This window comes from Mustela nivalis, assembly GCF_964662115.1.
Source record: "Mustela nivalis genome assembly, chromosome: 5".
NCBI classification, from domain to species: domain Eukaryota; kingdom Metazoa; phylum Chordata; class Mammalia; order Carnivora; family Mustelidae; genus Mustela; species Mustela nivalis.
Window position 1 is genome coordinate 4588080 of NC_139024.1, and position 18601 is coordinate 4606680.

Below are 18601 nucleotides of genomic sequence, written 5' to 3' on the forward strand. Positions count from 1 at the left end.
CAGGAGAAATATAAGTCTGTCTCTTCCAGCTTCCCAGAAACAAAGCCCATGCCTGATCACCCATTTATTGACATCCATATTTTATCCATTTTTTCTTTAATTCTTTAAACTTCTTAAAATCTTGCTAATAACAAGGAAGAACACATTAATATATAAAGAAAATGATTACACTCAACAGAGTTTCTCAAACACATCTGTAAGCATAATCTCTAGGAACTAAGAATCCTATGAAATTCTTTAAAATTTTGATAACAGTTAGCTGTTATCAAATTATCTTTAAGATGTTTTTACCAGTTAAAAAGATGAAACCACTTTCTTTTTACTTTAAAAATGTTCATAATAAAGGGCGCCTGGGCAGCTCAGTTGGTTAAGCATCAAACTTGATTTCTGCTTGGGTTATGATCTCAGGGTTATGAGATCAAGCCCTGTGTTGGACTCCATGCTTAGTGTGGAGTCTGCTTAAGATTCTCTCTCTTCCTCTCCCTCTGTCTCTCTGCCACCACCCCCCCCCAAAAAGAAAAGAAAATTTTAAAAATGTTCATAATAAGACTGTGTTCTTAAACAATTGTTTCTACAAGTGCTTGGGGGAAGGCACCAAAAAATTCTTTCTAAAAGAAGTTGAGACTCATCAGTGTGAGAAATACTGCCCAATGCCTTGGGTAACCACTTCCCTTCATTTTCCCAGGACACTGCCAGCATATACCTTTTGTCCTGGAATAATTATTAATAGAGACTTCTTTCATTCTCAGAAGCATCTAGTTTTATAGGAGAACCCATAATGATCATATTACCTATGACCATTATGAAAAGAAAGAAAAATAAATAAAAACAAAAGCGAAACCCCCAGCAAGTGAATATGCCATCCCTGCTACTCCACCTTCTCCTCAGTACATGGTGATGTCTAGTCAGTATTAGTTAGTGGACACAGGAAGTAGCTCATAAGCATGGTTTATTTTCTCTTTCTCGGCAGTAATTTCTCATTATACATTTCATACTTACACTGTAACGCGCAGCATCTGTAATGATAAAGGGTAATTAAACAGTAGCTACTAGAATCATAAACATGTGTTCTAATATGGAAGACTACTAATCATATTCTGTCTGAGGCATACCTTAATAAAACTTGCAAATAAATGTGTTAACTGCCTAGTCTTTGCACTGAAACTCTGACACAAAAACAGTTTATCAGTTTTGCAATATCTAAATCAATAAACTATGATCTAATTAAAGTTCTAGAAATATCAAGTTTGCTTTTTTAATATATCTGCATGTATACTTGAACTCATATTTTAAGTAGAAAATAAAGTAAAATGTAAGACAACTTGGTAGAATTAAAGGAAAAATTCTAAGATTATAAGTGATAATATACTTATTATCATATAAAGATATTCTTAATTACTAAGAATCATATTTATTTTTAATAATCATTCTTAATTATTAAAAATATATGAGTTATAGAGGTCTGCTGGTACATGTTTTCCTATCATTTGAATTTTTATAACTGTCATATATTAATTTTAATCAGAAAAACATGGCCTAAGTTGTGGAAAAAAACTTAAAGGACATTAAGGAATCACCAACTTTCAAGAATTTAGCTAAAATATTTAATTATGTTAGAGGTGGTTCAAGGAACATACGGGGTATTCACAACATCACTTTAAAAACTTTAAAAACATGCAGTTTTTAAAGTTTCAAAATTTAGCAGGATAACTACAGATATGATCAAAATAATCTATAATGTTTCTGAAAATAACAGGTAAATTTTCTTAAAGATTTCAAAACTCAGAATATTTTAGCCATTGGATATGGCTTACCTTGTCAATTAACATGGGTTTTCACTACTTAATAAGTTTTGAAATCAACATAGCATGTATCACTAAAAATATAGCCAATTAAATAATTTGGCTTCTCAGGGTCATTTATTTGTCTTTGATATTTACAACCTAAGCTAGTAAAGTCTAAATGTCTCTGGTCTTCCAAACTCAGATCACATCATAATCATAAAGCTTAGTTGGAAGAACAGGAGTAATAAACTGATGCCCTTTAATATTTACTACAAAAATAATCTATTTTATGAAATGATGGTCTCCAAATATGTGTCTATATTTTAAGCATCATAAAATTGAGTATTTAAAGGAATTTATGAACATCCACCCGGATGAATGTTTTTATAAAACAAATATTTCTATGTAAAATAGATACTTTATCTTCTATAAGTATAATTATTGCAAAAAGAATACAAATAGAATAAGTGTTCTATAACATTAATTAAAAATGACAAAGATTCTCATTTCCTGGCTGTGATGACTTATTTTGTGTTAACTTGACTGGCCCATGGGGTGAGCACGCATTTGGCCAAACATAAGTTTAGGTGTATATGTGAGGGTGTTTTGGGGTGAGATTAATATTTGAATTGATAGACTGAGTGAAGCAGACAGTTCTCCCCAATATGGATGGGCCCTGTCTAATCAGTTGAATGCCTGGGGGGGGGGCGGTTAGAAAAAGACTGACTCTCCCATGAATAAGAGGGAATTCACTTTCTCAATAGCCCTCGAGCAAGGACACTGTTTGAGGGGTTTGCTTTTTGTTTTTTTCCTGCCTTTGGACTTGACCTGTAACATTAGTTCTGGGTCTCAAGGCTGTCAGCCTTCAGACTGTAACTATGCCATCCCTTTTCCTGATTTTCAATCCTTCAGGTGGAGACCAGCACTAAGGCTACAGACAGCAGGTTTTGGGACCTGTCAGCCTTCATAATTATGTGAGCCAATTCCTTATATTAAATCTATCTATGTATCTATCAGTCTATCCTATACAGACAGATGTCACGGATAGATAAAAAGAAATGATGGATGGATGGATGGATGGATGGAGGATGGAAGGATCAATCCTACTGGTTCTGTTTCTTTGGAGAACTCTAATACACTGGCTAATAAACCTAAACTAACCTATACTGATACTAAGGATAATAACACAGCTCATGTGAATACAATGAATTCTGCTCAAACAAAATCTTAGATAAATTCTCATGTCCCTGTCATTGTAAGTTAATCTAATTATACGCTTGATACATGTTGATATATACAACTACTTTAGAACCTTATTTTCTAAGTATAATTCTGAATAATAAATTCAAAATCATATAGAGATGATTTCAGAGATTTCTGAAATGGAGGATGTTAGATTTGGGATTAGGAAAAGGGGAGACACATCATTTGAAAGAGACCTGAATATTCTGTATCAACAGCTGACAAGAACTCTTTATGAAGAAAAAAGACCAAGTGATTGTGAAAACGAAGTAAAAAATCAGTTTTAAATGCACACTTGTAGGTATAAGGAAAATAATAAAAGCATACACAGAAACACTGCTTATGAAGTAGGAAACAATTGTACAACTCTCCACAGTTTGCTTTTACCAAATATAATATGTGGCAAATAATCACTTTACAAAAATATATCTCAAAAGCAATAATACCATGATGAACCTATGAATCTTTGCGGAACACTGTGGCAGGCTTTGATCTCACAACCCTGCAATTGGGACCAGACCTGAAAATCAAGAGTGAGACGCTTAACCGACTGACCGGCCCAGGTGCCCCTCAAATTACACTATTTTTAAGATAAGTAAAACCTGTACATGAAAGGGTCAAAAATTCATTTACAAACTCCAGAAAGTTCTTTTTAATTAACTAAACTAACAGTTAATTTAATTTAACTAAAATTATATGTTTTACTTAAAATGTATAAATACTACATACATATACATTCAAACAAACACACAAACACAAAAATATATACAGGTATAACAAACAAACACAAAAATATATACAGATATATTTGCCCCATTCAAATATGTATCCTATTGTCTCTCCTTAACTCTTTAATTTATCACAGATATCCTCATAATTCATGATGGAAAGTAGTCTTGTAGTATTTCGGTGATCTCTTAGATTCTGAAGTAGTCGCTAACAATGGTGACAATCACGGTGATGAGAATGCTAATAAATGCTAACATTTACACAGTGTTGACTAGATGTCATACTTCTTTCTAAGAGCTTTACAGAAATTAACTAATTTAGTCTTCACAAAACTCCAAAGAGATAGGTACTAGTATTAGTCCCACTTCACAAATGACCGAACTGAAATAGAGAGAGGCCACCTTGTCTAAGTACATAAGAGACATTTAAAAAAAGTGTTTTGCCTTAATTTGTAGTATTAGAACTAGGTATTCCCTAAATACTTAAAAGAGTTATGATACAAACACTCCATCGAGTATAATCCCTGTGCTTGGAAATGAAGATTCTACAACCTCACTGGCAAGCTGAGCCTCCTTATCACTGTCCCCAGCGCCCGCTGAACCCAACAGTCTGGCTTTCAGTAACCACGGCCCTGGATGACTAGAGTCATCACTACGGTCACCAAGTCCAAACGCTCTTTTCTTCTCATGCTCTTCCATCTCTTCACAGCCGTATACTTCTTTACCAGTAATTTCCTTTTCCCAAATACCCTCAAAAGCATCGTTTGGATGGATGATGCCTCCTTTACTGGCTTCTCCCCTTGCCGCCTAAAAGACCTGCTCATGCCTCTGTCCTCTGCCTCTTTGGCGATCACATCTAACCCAAGAGCTATAATATTTACCGCTATGTAGCTAGTCCTTAAATATGAAGTGAACCCCTAAGCATCACAACTAAGTTCTCAAACTCCTGCTAGACATCTAGATTTCCCTTGGCATCCACTTACCGTGCTGGTTAAGTTCCCCATCCTTCCTACAAGCAGACCGGAGCTCCAGACTCCCATTTCCCTCCAAGCCACCCTATTTTGCTCTAGTTCTCCATGCATGAAACCTCTGCAAGATATAGCACTAAGCTCCCTTCCTGCCCAGTCTTCAACATCTTCTCCAGCCTCTAGAAGAACACGGGCCAATGATTTTCGGCAGGTACACACCATGCTCATTCTCCATGTCTGAAATCCTACTCGAGTTTCAATTCATCCAGGAAGTCTTGGTGACTTCCACTCGGGTGTGTTTTCTCCACCTTGAAAATCTTGCAGTACTAGGGTTTCAGTTTCCATAAGGTGCTGCCCATGTCTGACATTCATAGGCTGAACCACATGAAACTGCTGATAGTTTCATGCCATGTGGCTCAACCTAATCCTTCTGTTGTTTTTAAGGCCCCTAAATAGAGTCACTACAAAAGCAGGAATGAATTTCACCTTTCTTTGTGAGCCCCTGGGAAGCCCAGAACATTGGAAGTGTGTGTCAAAATAAATGGAATCTAAATCAATATGTACCTTTCACATACATGTTTGTCAAATGAATCCTCTGAGCAATTAGTCTAACCTATCAGCTTGAACAGTACAGGTGAGGAGTTTTAGAACCTGAAACTTCAAAACTCCTGGCAACATAAAATATTTTGGTTCAAGGAGCTGTTTTAAAATCATTTATTTGTGAAGGGAACATTCCTGGATTTAGAGGTTGGTAGGTACAGTAAAAAGCTTTTTAGTTGACTGAAAAAAAAAAAAAAAAGGCGGAAACACTTTTTAGCCCAGGCACTTCCCTTATAAAACAAATTGCCTAAAAGCAAAGCACAGCAGTTTGTTCACAATGAGCCCAAGCCTCCAGCCATCAGCAAAGATGCTTTGGAACCAGAGGGGGACGATTTGCATTTCTATAGCTTCCTTTGTATACCCAAATTCCGAAAGCATTTCGTGGAGCCACAGGAAATATCATCAGGAAAATACACAGTGATAAAATGTCAATACCAGAAGGGTTTTCCATGTAGCCAGACCCAGCAGCCCCCCCCACCCCCACTGGGCGCAACAGCAGGACCCCCCCAACGTATAAACAGGAGTGCCATGCGTCGGTGCTGGTTAAGAAAGGGGAAGCACACGTCTGAGGGGTCCCTCCGCATCACCTGTGCCATCCACAGAAGACGCACGCAGTCTTTCCTGCTTTCACAAAGAATGACTTCAGTCCGAGTTGCACAGGATTTACCCCCCTCCCCCAACAGATGACAGGGGTCTCCAACTGCAGATGAGGGCGCTGGGTATCACTCCCTTCACCAGTGCCCCCCTTGTTCCTACCGCAATCAGCCTTGGCAACGAAGCACCCAGATGAAAGCCTGGGAGCGGACAGCACCCGGAGCAGCGTGGTGCTTGGAGAGGACAGGTGCCGCTCACAGTCTAACATTCCAGGGCCCTGTTCTGGGGACAATTTTCCTGAGGCTTAGGAAAATAAGCACGAAGGTGGGCTTCTGCTATGTTCTGTCTCCCTCTGCCACTGGCGTGGAAACCGCGATTTGGATGCGGCTGGGAACTCTTGAGGCCTGTGGTGAACTGGCCCTGAGCCCCGTCACCGAGGCAGACTTACGACTATCCTCCAGGGGTCACAATTGGGTTACAAATTCCTCACGGCGCAGGGACTGAGCAGCCTGATTGGGAACAATTTATTCGAATCCTTCTTCATTAAGATTCAAATGGAATAAGTAAGGTAGAAATTGAACAGACACAGAAATTGTGCCTTGCTGCTCCTGTAGTCAGTAAACATTTATTCACTAAGCCCGGTCTGTGTGTTCTCTCTCTCTCTCCCTCGCTCACAGTTGTTCTTCCAATCCTTCCTGCTTGCTGTTTTAATGCATAATTAAGAAGGTCAGAATTAATGAAGCGGTGTGGAGTAAAGTTCAAGGAATCCCCAGGCACTATTTATTCTATTAGATCTCAGGCATGAATGTCAGCTTGGCACAGTCAGCGGCATAAGCAATGGGGCCGGCTGCAGCCCAGGAACAAGCCACCGAGGGAGACTCACCTGCACCGTCAAGTCATTCCGAAGCTCCTTCCCGGCGAAAATCACACGCAACTGGTCAGCCGGAACCCCCTGTCGCTTAGCAACCACCTCCTTGAGCTGCAAGATGCTGGTGTCGGACTCGACCTCCACTGGGAAACCATGGCTGGAGTTGAACCTGACAAACACTGACCGGGACATTGGGAGAGAGGGGGGAAGTGAGTATTACTCAAAGCTCGGACATGGCAGGAGCAACATTTTTGACCCAAGTTACCGCCCGCCCGCCCTTCGATGACCCGCATACGTTTTCTTCCACTTGTAACACAGAACTGAATGCAATGGAGCAAGGTTTGAAGAAAACTGGAGTTTCGCTGTGGGATTTCCCTTTCTACATCCGCCAGTGACCCTGAAACACAGTCGCATGCTCCCTCCGACGCCTGGCCTGGGCCACAAAGGCTCGCGCAGAACCCCGGCCACATGGGAAAGGCCAGACTCCCGGGAGTTTTGGACAGGCTGGAGCCAGCACCCCCTCCACGGGGCCCCCTCCTCACAAACATGAGAGATGCTCGGTTTGCGCTCTCGGTGCAGCGATGCGGACCTCGCAGCTGCAGGAAGACCGACCCGAGCCCGAGACGCCGCGTGACCCACGCAAGGGCCCCACTGGATCTGCCGGGGACACGCACTCGCCCTTTCTTGTCAAACCACGGACACCGTCTTCCCGATTGGAGCCGCTACCCCGTCACGACCGACCCTGGGACCGGCCGACCGGCCCGCCTCCTCGACGAGGCTGACGGGCATCGAACTTGTCACTGGCACCCGCACAGGTCCCTTCCTGCGCGCGCGTTCTCTCACTACTTTCAGCCCATCTTGTCTCGGTTCTTGCACCAGCCTCCGAACTGGAGTCTTAATAGACTCTCTTCGCTTCCAAAACGCCCCGCACCGTTCTGCAGAGCAAGCCTATGCAACCCGGAGCTCTGCCCTCAAATCTTTTAAAGGGCCGCTGTGTCTGCTGGGAGAGAGTCCCAGGCCCCGGCCATCTGACACAAACCGATACCCGCTGGCTCCTCCATCAGTCCGCACATGCGCACTGCCGCGCTGAATGCCCCCAGAACCCCTGCGCACCCCTGTCTCCCCTTCCCACACCCTTCTTCACCCCCGCCTGCTGAAAGCTTGCCCCCCACAGGATCCTGCTCAGATGCTCCTCCTCCAACAGGCCTCTCACGATCAGCCCAGTCAAGACCCAGCTGCCTCTTAGGGCCTCGGGGGGGCGGGGGGGGGGTGTGAACACAACCATCTTACACTATTTGCCACAGTCTCTCTTGGAGGCAGTGGAGCACCGAGTTCCAAGGACACCCTCCAGAGTGGGAAGGACCCCAATGCCAGTCCCTGGAGGTCCCTTCCCAGTGGAGCAGGTGGTGTAAGAGTCTTACCCCTATTGCTTTAACTCTCAGTTCCCTGTCACAATAAATAAGCCACAGAGGGTGTTCTGTGATGTGTTAAGCAGTATTTACAGTGTTTACAACGATCACAGAATTACCTTCAAAAATAATGAATGTTTGTATAAGACTTACATGTTTTGGGTATAAAAAGATGATAAACTCCTTAAGGCCAGCCACTATAGCTTATTTACTGCAGCATCCCCTTTAAATGTAGCATTATCACTTACTAGTTGTCAATTCAAATAGGAGATGGCCCACCGAGTAATAATTATAATAAAATAATCACTGCAATGCCAATAATAATCGAACACCCACAATTTGGCAGAAGTAGCACCTCACATATGCTATCTTTAAGCTTTCCGATGATCTGGTAAGGTCAGTATTATTAGCCTTACCTAAAAGAATAGTAAATGGAGTCCTAGGGAATTGTAATCACTTTTTTAAGGACATCAGCTGCTTTGTAATGGAATCACAACTCAAATTCAGTTCAATCAAACTCTAAACTCCTTTCCATTTCTACTATAACAGGCTGCCTAAAATATTCTCCAAAGAAAGTCCACATTCCTTTTCCTTGGGATAAAAAGACAAACAACAACAGCAAAGAGGCTTTCTAACATAATTCAGATATCCCCTATCAGGTTAGCAGCAGAAAATGGGATTAAAAAATAAAAGCTTCGATGAAGCTCTAAGACCAAAGAAAAAAGAACAATGATTATAAGACACAATAAAATAAAAATGACACCAAAATGAGAGCAGGTGTCACAGATGACACCCAAGAACAAAAACCTGACATAGTCTACCCGGCACAGAAACATAGGGAAGGAGTATGCACTGGAAATGACAAAAGTGTTCCAAATCAAAATTTTTTTTTAAATGATGAAAAGAATTACAGAGGAAAAGGGGCTTTTGATAAACTTTTAAGTAGATGTCATATGACACCACCGAAGTAGAGGAGGAGAAATAAATGTGTACTGGAAGCCCTTGCAGTATATTCCCAGAATCCTCAGCTCAGAGACCATAAGGCAACCAATTCGTCAGATAAGATAGGAAACAAGTAAGGGGCAAGAAGGGACAAAAGGTGTGGCCCCAGTTCTACACACAGTTTTCTAATGGTGTGAACGGATTTGTTTTTAAAGCAAAATGCCATAGAGAGGAACCATGGGAAGCAACAGCTCGGGACTATATAAAAGTCACTAAAACTAAAGGAATAAAAATTCCAGGATGCCCTGAGTAGAAGATTTTTCTCTGGGGGTTTCAATTAGGGGCATTCCATCTTAAGGACAAGAATTATAAAAACAAAGTAGCCAAATTAAAGTGAAAATGATCTGCAAAAAACATACTAGAGAGTTCTGTACCACAACTCAAATCATTAGTATCTAAAGGCTTTTCTTCATTCCGTTTAAGTAGAAAAATTTAAGTTTTTGAACTTACGTCCAATTTGGTTAAGTCATGTCAATAGTTCAAAAACGAGTGTTTTTGAGTAGCAGTTCAAACACACACTAGGGACAGACAATGGAAAACCCACCAAATGCACAGCAGGTATCAGGCAAACGAAAATATGGCCACGAATAAGAACAAACATTTTCAGGTGACCTGATCATCAATAATCAAGTGTCCCACATAGTGGCACATGACCGGGGCCTAGTGGCAGTAGTGTATTTTTTGGTGGGTCTCTATCTTCTTCTGGCACATGGGAGAAATGTGTCATGTCCTGTGGGTCCTGGTCCTGAAACTCCAAGATTCCCAAAAGAGAGGAAGAGAGGAATGCACCCAACCTTGTCTCTCTACTACCTCTTGCAAAGTCACAGGAAAAAGAGTATCTTTAGAGTCAGGAAAAGAGAAAAGGGGATGCTGGTGGTGCCACTTGCTAATTTTAAGACTTGGGACAAATGACCTGGTCATCCCTCTTAGCTCCTTGCCTGCTAAATGGAGATAATGTGTGCAACCTTAAATGCCCCATTACAAAAGGTTTGCAATGATTACAGATGCATCAGGAAATTATGGCATTTGGTACCCATCTGTACTCTTAGTTACAAGGCAGTTTGTAATCCAAAAACAATTCCTTAATTTCAGTCACCTAGAGGAGCAGGTGCTAAGTAGCATCCATTCTTTATATTGTAACTAACATAGATTAAATGGGATATGGATAAATGCTAAATAAAGTAGCCTATTTTTCTGGTTTCTGTCCTTCTTCATGATGGACAGAAAACTCCCAGGAACAAAGAGACCCAGATAAAGAATTTAGCTTGTCTCCTTTCCTGAGATTTAATCATAAATTAAAAGTTTGGGAATGCACTGATTCAATGACACCTATAATAGCATCAGAAATAAATAATATACGGGGCACCTGGGTGGCTCAGTGGGTTAAGCCGCTGCCTTCGGCTCAGGTCATGATCTCAGGGTCCTGGGGTCGAGTCCCGCATCGGGCTCTCTGCTCAGCAGGGAGCCGGCTTCCCCTCTCTCTCTCTGTCTGCCTCTCCATCTACTTGTGATTTCTATCAAATAAATAAATAAAATCTTTAAAAAAAAAAAGAAAGAAATAATATACGAATTAACACTATCAATAATGTAGACAATGTTAATAATCAATAATAAATACCATAATGCATTGCTAAGAAAAAGATAATGAGACACACCCACACTCATTTTGGTGCCATCCCTAACCAGTGTTCAGAAGATCCAGAGGATAAGAAAGTAACTGAGAAAAAAAGGGGAAGGAGTCATTGGGTGATGGGCACGTATGTTTCTCCCAAGCTATTCCCTTTGCCCAGCCTGATTAGGGTAAAAATGCCTGAGTAACAGCTGTAGTAGTTTCCAATCATTCATCATTCCTATGATCCATCCAAAGACAACGGCTCTTACAGGATCCAGCCTACCTTGAAAACAGCCATTCTGCTTCCCACACGGACAGCAGGCATGTAATTAGGTGGGCTGAGCCACTCTCTCCCTTGAGTCCAGAACGGACGGTTATTAATCAGCACAACTTCACCCTCCTTGTTACAGCGATAGGCTCAAGGATGGGCATAAACCAGTCTGGCTTTCCCTTAGTCACAGTGATCAATTCCCTGGAGACCTTAGAAGAGGTGATCCAAGGGGGACAAATCAGAAAGCAGTCCAGATTTGTCAAAGACTTGGCTTTAGACGGCACCGAACATCATGCGAGGCTCAGACATTTCTGCTGAGAGAATTAAACAAAAACAGAAGCCAAGACAGATCATTGTCATCCGCATAGAAATAGGCTCAGTGCTTTTGCGGTAAGATAATTCTTCCTCAAAGAACACGGGCAGCAACCTCTTCGACCTCTGCCGCAGCAACATCTTCCTAGGAACAACGCAAAAGGCAAGGGAAGCAAGGGACAAAATGAACTATTGGGATTTCATCAAGATCAAAAGCTTTTGCACAGCAAAGGAAACAGTTAACAAAACCAAAAGACAACTGACAGAATGGGAGAAGATATTTGCAAACGACATATCAGATAAAGGACTAGTGTCCAGAATCTATAAAGAACTTAGCAAACTCAACACCCAAAGAACAAATAATCCAATCAAGAAATGGGCAGAGGACATGAACAGACATTTCTGCAAAGAAGACATCCAGATGGCCAACAGACACATGAAAAAGTGCTCCATATCACTCGGCATCAGGGAAATACAAATCAAAACCACAATGAGATATCACCTCACACTGGTCAGAATGGCTAAAATCAACAAGTCAAGAAATGACAGATGCTGGCGAGGATGCGGAGAAAGGGGAACCCTCCTACACTGTTGGTGGGAATGCAAGCTGGTGCAGCCACTCTGGAAAACAGCATGGAGGTTCCTCAAAATGTTGAAAATAGAACTGCCCTATGACCCAGCAATTGCACTATTGGGTATTTACCCTAAAGATACAAATGTAGTGATCCAAAGGGGCACATGCACCCGAATGTTTATAGCAGCAATGTCCACAATAGCCAAACTATGGAAAGAACCTAGATGTCCATCAACAGATGAATGGATCAAGAAGATGTGGTATATATACACAATGGAATACTATGCAGCCATCAAAAGAAATGAAATCTTGCCATTTGCAACAACATGGATGGAACTAGAGCGTATCATGCTTAGCGAAATAAGTCAAGCAGAGAAAGACAACTATCATATGATCTCCCTGATATGAGGAAGTGGTGATGCAACGTGGAGGCTTAAGTGGGTAGGAGAAGAATAAATGAAACAAGATGGGATTGGGAGGGAGACAAACCATAAGTGACTCTTAATCTCACAAAACAAACTGAGGGTTGCTGGGGGGAGGGGGTTTGGGAGAAGGGGGTGGGATTATGGACATTGGGGAGGGTATGTGCTTGGGTGAGTGCTGTGAAGTGTGTAAACCTGGTGATTCACAGACCTGTACCCCTGGGGATAAAAATATATGTTTATAAAAATATATGTTTAAATAAAAAAAAAAAAAAGAAAAGAAACCTAAGGACACTAAAAAAAAAAAAAAAAGATAATTCTTCCTCAAGAAAGAATGCCCCAAGCTCTCTCGACAGGATGTTTAGCTCTATCTGCAGTCTGGCAAACACCGGGAGCATCCCCTGGCAATTGAGGTGACCAGGAAGTACCCCTACATATCACTAACTATCGCTTGGTGGGGTAGTTTCTTCTTTACCTATTAAAAATTACCACTAAGACTAGATTCTCCCATTGTAAACAGACAAACCCTGTCCTCACTTTCCCCTTCAGGCATTGTCCACTTCTCTACACAGAAAACCTTACTATGAATTTATTATAGTTCTGCTCACCACTGGCTTACTTCACGTCCTTTTGTGAACCCACTCTTGAAGACTACTCTTGGTAAAGCAGTCACCTAATAATAATGCTATGATTATTATATAATAATTCCATAACACTTCTAATAATAATTCTAATTGTTATTAGAATAATTTTAAGTCTAGAAGTATTAGAATACTTCTAATTCAATGGTTCCAGTTCTATTTTTCTCGTATTTGACCATTCAGAGACATTCAGTAAATTTTTGTTCTTATAACACTTCTTTTCTCCAGGCATGTGCCATCACACCATCCTGGTTTCCCCCTACAACACAGGACATGCTTTCTTAGCTTCATCTACTGAGTTCTCTTCCTGTATTGGACTTACTGATTTTAGAGTGCCCAAGGGTCTACTTAGACTCTCTTCTTTGGTACCCGCGTGTTCTCCCAGGGTTGTATAATCCATCCTGTGTGCAACATAATTCATGTGCAATTCAATATATTTCCACAGGAAACATTCACTCATTATGATTGTTACTATCTAGTCTTCTTTTAAGATCTAACTCTCCCATAAACTTCTACCTCAACCCATGCTCAGGATGATGTGAGTCCATGGAGTTACTACTTCTTAGGACCAATTCCTACATTCCTCATGCTATAGAACTATATAGAGTCATGTGGAGTTTAAAACACATGCAGATATAACAAGTATGACAACTATAGCATAAAGAAAGGGGGAATGGATATGGACCTATTAGGCTGTAAGCCTTCCACACATTTTTGGAGGAAAGTGGTGTAATATTAACAATAAATAGACTGTAAAAAAAATTAAGAATATACATTATAATTCTTAGAGTAAAAAGTGACTAAAAATGTTGAGTTAAAAAGCATATAAAAATTACCAATGGCATTCTAAAAGATTTTTATTTATTTGACAGACAGATATCATAAGTAAGCAGAGAGGCAGGCCAAAAGAAAAAGGGGGAAGCAGGCTCCCCACTGAGCAGAGAGCCCAATGTGGGGCTCGATCCCAGCACCCTGGGATCATGACCTGAGCCAAAGGCAGAGGCTTTAACCCACTGAGCCACCCAGACGCCCCCCAATGGCATTCTAAAAAATAGAATCTCCAGAAAGGGGGGAGAAGAGAAACAGGGAAATAAAAACAGAGGAAAAAAATAGAATGAAATGGAAGAACTAAATTCAACCATATCCATAATTACAGTAAGTTTTAATGGAATAAATACTCCAGTTAAAAGGCAGAGACTCAGAATAGATAGAACAAAGTAGCTCCAAATATATATGGTCTACAAAAGCTCCATTTTCAATATAAAGATACAAATAGTTTGAAAGTGAATGAACAAAAAGCATAATAATTATAAAAAGGCAGGAATGGCAACATTTATATCGCATAGATTCGAAGACAAAATATGCTGTGAACACTTGAGATGGAAAGAAGGCCAAAAATCACACCCTGTGCCCACCTATTCCTTCCTATCTTTGAGTTGGGTGAGGCGACCTGTACCTCATTTAACCAGTCTTGGAGTGTGCAGGTCTCCCTCCCAGGACAGACAAAAAGGAGGGTGAGCCCTTCCTACTCCCCTCACAAGGTAAGAGATCAAGAGGCCGATCCAACAGCAACTGCCAAAGATGTCACTCATGGCCTTGAGACGACTATGATTCTTTGACAAAGGAGTACCCACTGGATTTCCTATTTGTCCTTTCTCTCTCTCTCTTCCTCCTGCCACACAGTTTTCTTCATTGATTAGTTCTACCATTTTCTTCTTTAATTATTTAGCAGAAGTCATAGTATGGGAGGTAGAGAATTAGAGGTAGGAAAAATGCAATTAAGAATCTGTATAACACGAGGTGTGTCTTATGGCTAAGACCATGGTCTGTGGAACCACCTGCCAGGATTCAAAACCTAGGTCTGATCCTATAAGACTGTGTAACCAAGTCACACCATTTTTGAACTTTAGTTTATTTTCTATAAAAGAAGAGATAATAACAGTGCCAGGCTCATAAATTTGTTATGAGAATTAAATGAATTGATATATGGAATGTATAAAACTGCCTAGTATACTATAAGTTTCAACAATTATTAGTTCTTACCTAAGGCCCAATATACGGCTTAAAATTGTGGTTACTAGGTCAATTGGACAATATTAATATTTTGGGTAACCAAAAAAACCTACCTTTTATTCTCTTTCAATAATTAAGATTATTCAGATCAATTCTACTTCACTATGCTTTGTGGTGCACTGTAATTGATCTAGAGTGACTTTAGGATACAGATAATGATATCATCTGTTTAGACAGAGCTCTCAGTTTTCAAAATGCTTTTACAGACATTATCCCAGCTAATCTTCACAAAAGCTCTGAAAGATAATTGGGGCAGCATTTGCTATTCCTACTTTCAAAATGAATAGACAGAAGTATGAGAAGGCAAAGTGATTTACCTAAAATTTATAAGGAAAAAAGCAGGAGCTAGAGCTGGTGTCCTCAGCCCCTCTCCTTCAGGCCACTGACTTTCACACAGGGCCTAAGAGGATAATCCTTCCACGTCCTATTCTTCCCGTACCTTCCTGAAAACTGACATGTCTAAAAACATGTTAATGGATGAGGCATACTGATAATCTTTTGTCCCACTTTTTCTTCAAAATCAACATAGCCTCACTGTACCAAGGAAAACGTATATCATGCGCCCACCCAATTCCACTCTGGCACATTACCACAGGGCATCAGAAAGGGAGAACAGGATTACTGGTGACTGTGAGGCCTCTTTTAAAACCAGGCGAGGCTTACTTCTTACACAGCAGGGCAAGGGTTGACACCGGAAGCAGGCTGTGTGAGGTTCTGCAACATGGGTTGTATTGTGTGGTTAGAGATTCAGCTCCACAGCAGAGGGGTAAGAGGAATGATGATGTTCATTTACCTGCCCCAGCTCTTCTACCTCCTCAGTATTGCCAGAAAAGTCATTCCTTCTCAGGGAAGGTCTCAGAATAGCAAAGTTAAGATTGTTTTTTGTCACATGGAAGGTGGGAGTGCCTTTATTTCATTTAGGAAATGAATTGCTGTCAAAGTTCCCTTCCTTACATAGCCACCCACCCTTCTAACCATCCATCCATCCACCCATTCAGCCAGCGAGACACGTGGTTAGACAACCAGACAGCCACACACCCATTGTAGAATAAGAATTCGATTATAGGGGCGCCTGGGTGGCTCAGTGGGTTGAGCCGCTGCCTTTGGCTCAGGTCATGATCTCAGGGTCCTGGGATCGAGTCCCGCATCGGGTTCTCTGCTCAGCAGGGAGCCTGCTTCCCTCTCTCTCTCTCTCTCTCTCTCTGCCTGCCTCTCTGCCTCCTTATGATCTCTGCCTGTCAAATGAATAAATAAAATCTTTAAAAAAAAATAAACTTTAAAAAAATAAAAAAAGAATTCGATTATAACAAGATGGCTGTTTGGGCCCATTTTTGTTCTGACAAATTAATTCTTATTGGCTGACTGATTTGAAAAAGCAGGCTAGTTTTACAAAACATGTTAGAAGGCAGGTGTTTTCTATGAACAGAATAACTTATACACAGCTCAAAGGCTTTGATAAAAACATAAAGATAAAAACACTTAATCATAAATATTGCACTGGCAAAGTTGAGATGAAGTTAATATTTTAATTTTCCCAACATTTTATAAATTTATCAGATGCAACAAAATACCTCTAAATGAAAGAATGGCAGTTAAATTCATAATGAGTTAAAAAAATCTTGGTATAATCTATTTCATACACTTCCCAGAAAGCAAAAAAAGTGAAAGAGTATATGATTATTTTCCTAGTAAGTATGTAATTGCAAATTCTTTGCTTTCAACAAAATTAAAGATGGAGTCAGTTGGTTCATAAACTGATCAATCACTGAAATAACTGTATTGAAGGCTTACTAAGTATTTTTCTCATATTATAATTTTGAATGCATTAAAAATGAAGTAATAGTTTTATAATAAAATTCTTTCTATTCCCATATGCTTATTTATTAGAACTATAAAAATAAAAAGAATGATGCTGAACCTACTTCATTCTAGCAATAAGTAAAATTCATCCACAGATACATGAGTTAGAAAAATAACCTATTCCTCCCAATTAAGAGATACGTTTCCAATATAATTTTATGCTTCATAATTATTTGTCCATATCACAATCCAGCAGAAATTGTTAACATCAATACTTTATGATACCAGGGAATTTAAAATACATCTTAAATGTCTTTTTTTTTTTTTTTTTTTTTTAGTTTTTATTTTATTCCAGTTAGCTAACATACAGTGTTATACGAGTTCCAGGTGTACACTGTGATTCAACACTTCCATACATCACCTGCCGCCCACACGGACAAGTGCACCCCGAAGGCCCCATCACTTGTTCCCTTCCTCCCACCCTCTTCCCCTCTGTAGCCATCCGTTTGTTCGCCATAGCTAAACTTTGTTGTGGTTTGTCTCTCTCTCTCCTTTTTCCCCGTTTTCTAAAACTGTTTCTCAGTTTTATGTTCCTCAGTTTTCTAAATTCTACATACAAGCCATATGGTATTTGTCTTTCTCGAACTTAATTCACTTAGCATTATACTAACTAGCTACATCCGTGTCCATGCAAATGGCAAGATTTCACTCTTTGTTATGGTTGAATAGTATTCCATTATATATACTATACGCCACATCTTCTTTATCCATTCATCCATCTATGGATATTTGAGCTGCTTCTATATCTTGGTTATTGTAAATAATGTTACTCTAAACATAGGGGTACATGTACCTCTTTAAAATAGTGTTTTTGTATTCTTTGGATAAATACCCAGTAGTGAAATCCCTGGATTGCATAGTTCTATTTTTAACTTTTTAGGGAAACTCAATTTTGTTTTCCATGGTGGCTGGACGAGTTTACATTCCCACCAACATGCAAGAGGGTGACTTTTTACCCATACCCTTGCAAATACCTGTTGTTTCTTGTGCTACTGATTTAAGCTATTGACAGGTATAACATTGTAGTTTTGATTTGCATTTCCCTGATGGTAAGCGATGAGTATCTTTTCATTTGTCTGTTAGCCATCTCCATGTCTTCTTTGGAAAAATGTCTGTTCATGTGTTCTGCCCACTTTTAACTGGATTATTTGTTTTCAGGTGTTGAGTTCTGTAAGTTCTTTACACATCGTGGATACTAAACCTTCATCGGATGTATTTGCAAACACCTTCTTCGATTCTCTAGATTGCCATTTATATTTGTTGATTATTTTCCTTCACAGTGAAGAAGCTGTTTATTTTTATGAACTCCCAATAGTTTATTTTTGCTTTTGTTTCCCTTGCCTTGGCAAACATATCTAGTAAGAAATTGTATGACCAATGTCAAAGAGGTTACTGTCTGTCTTCTCTTCTAGGATTTTTATGGTTTCATGCCCCACAATAAGGTCTTTAACCCATTTTGAATTCATTTTTGTGTATGGTATAAGAAAGTGATCTAGTTTTCATTCTTCTGCATGTGGCTGTTTGGTTTTGTTGTTGTTGTTGTTTTTGTTTTCTTTTCCTGAATACCATTTGTTGAAGAGACTGCCTTCTTTCCATTGGATATTCTTTTCTGATTTGTTGAACGTTAATTGACCATAGGGT

At 40.0% G+C, this 18601-nt stretch overlaps 1 protein-coding gene across 3 annotated transcripts in view; it reads right to left on the reverse strand.

Annotated features, from left to right (window-relative positions):
- The window catches only part of LOC309864873 (E3 ubiquitin-protein ligase parkin-like), a 354762-nt gene that overhangs the window by 75594 nt on the left and 260567 nt on the right, over positions 1-18601 (reverse strand). For all 3 annotated transcript variants that reach the window (XR_014311802.1, XM_082730764.1, XM_082730763.1), the window contains exon 2: positions 6800-6963. Coding sequence is in view for 2 of the 3 variants with exons in the window: in XM_082730764.1 (XP_082586890.1) it covers positions 6800-6963 (164 nt within the window). In the remaining variant the exon portion in view is untranslated. The remainder of the gene's footprint in view (positions 1-6799; positions 6964-18601) is intronic.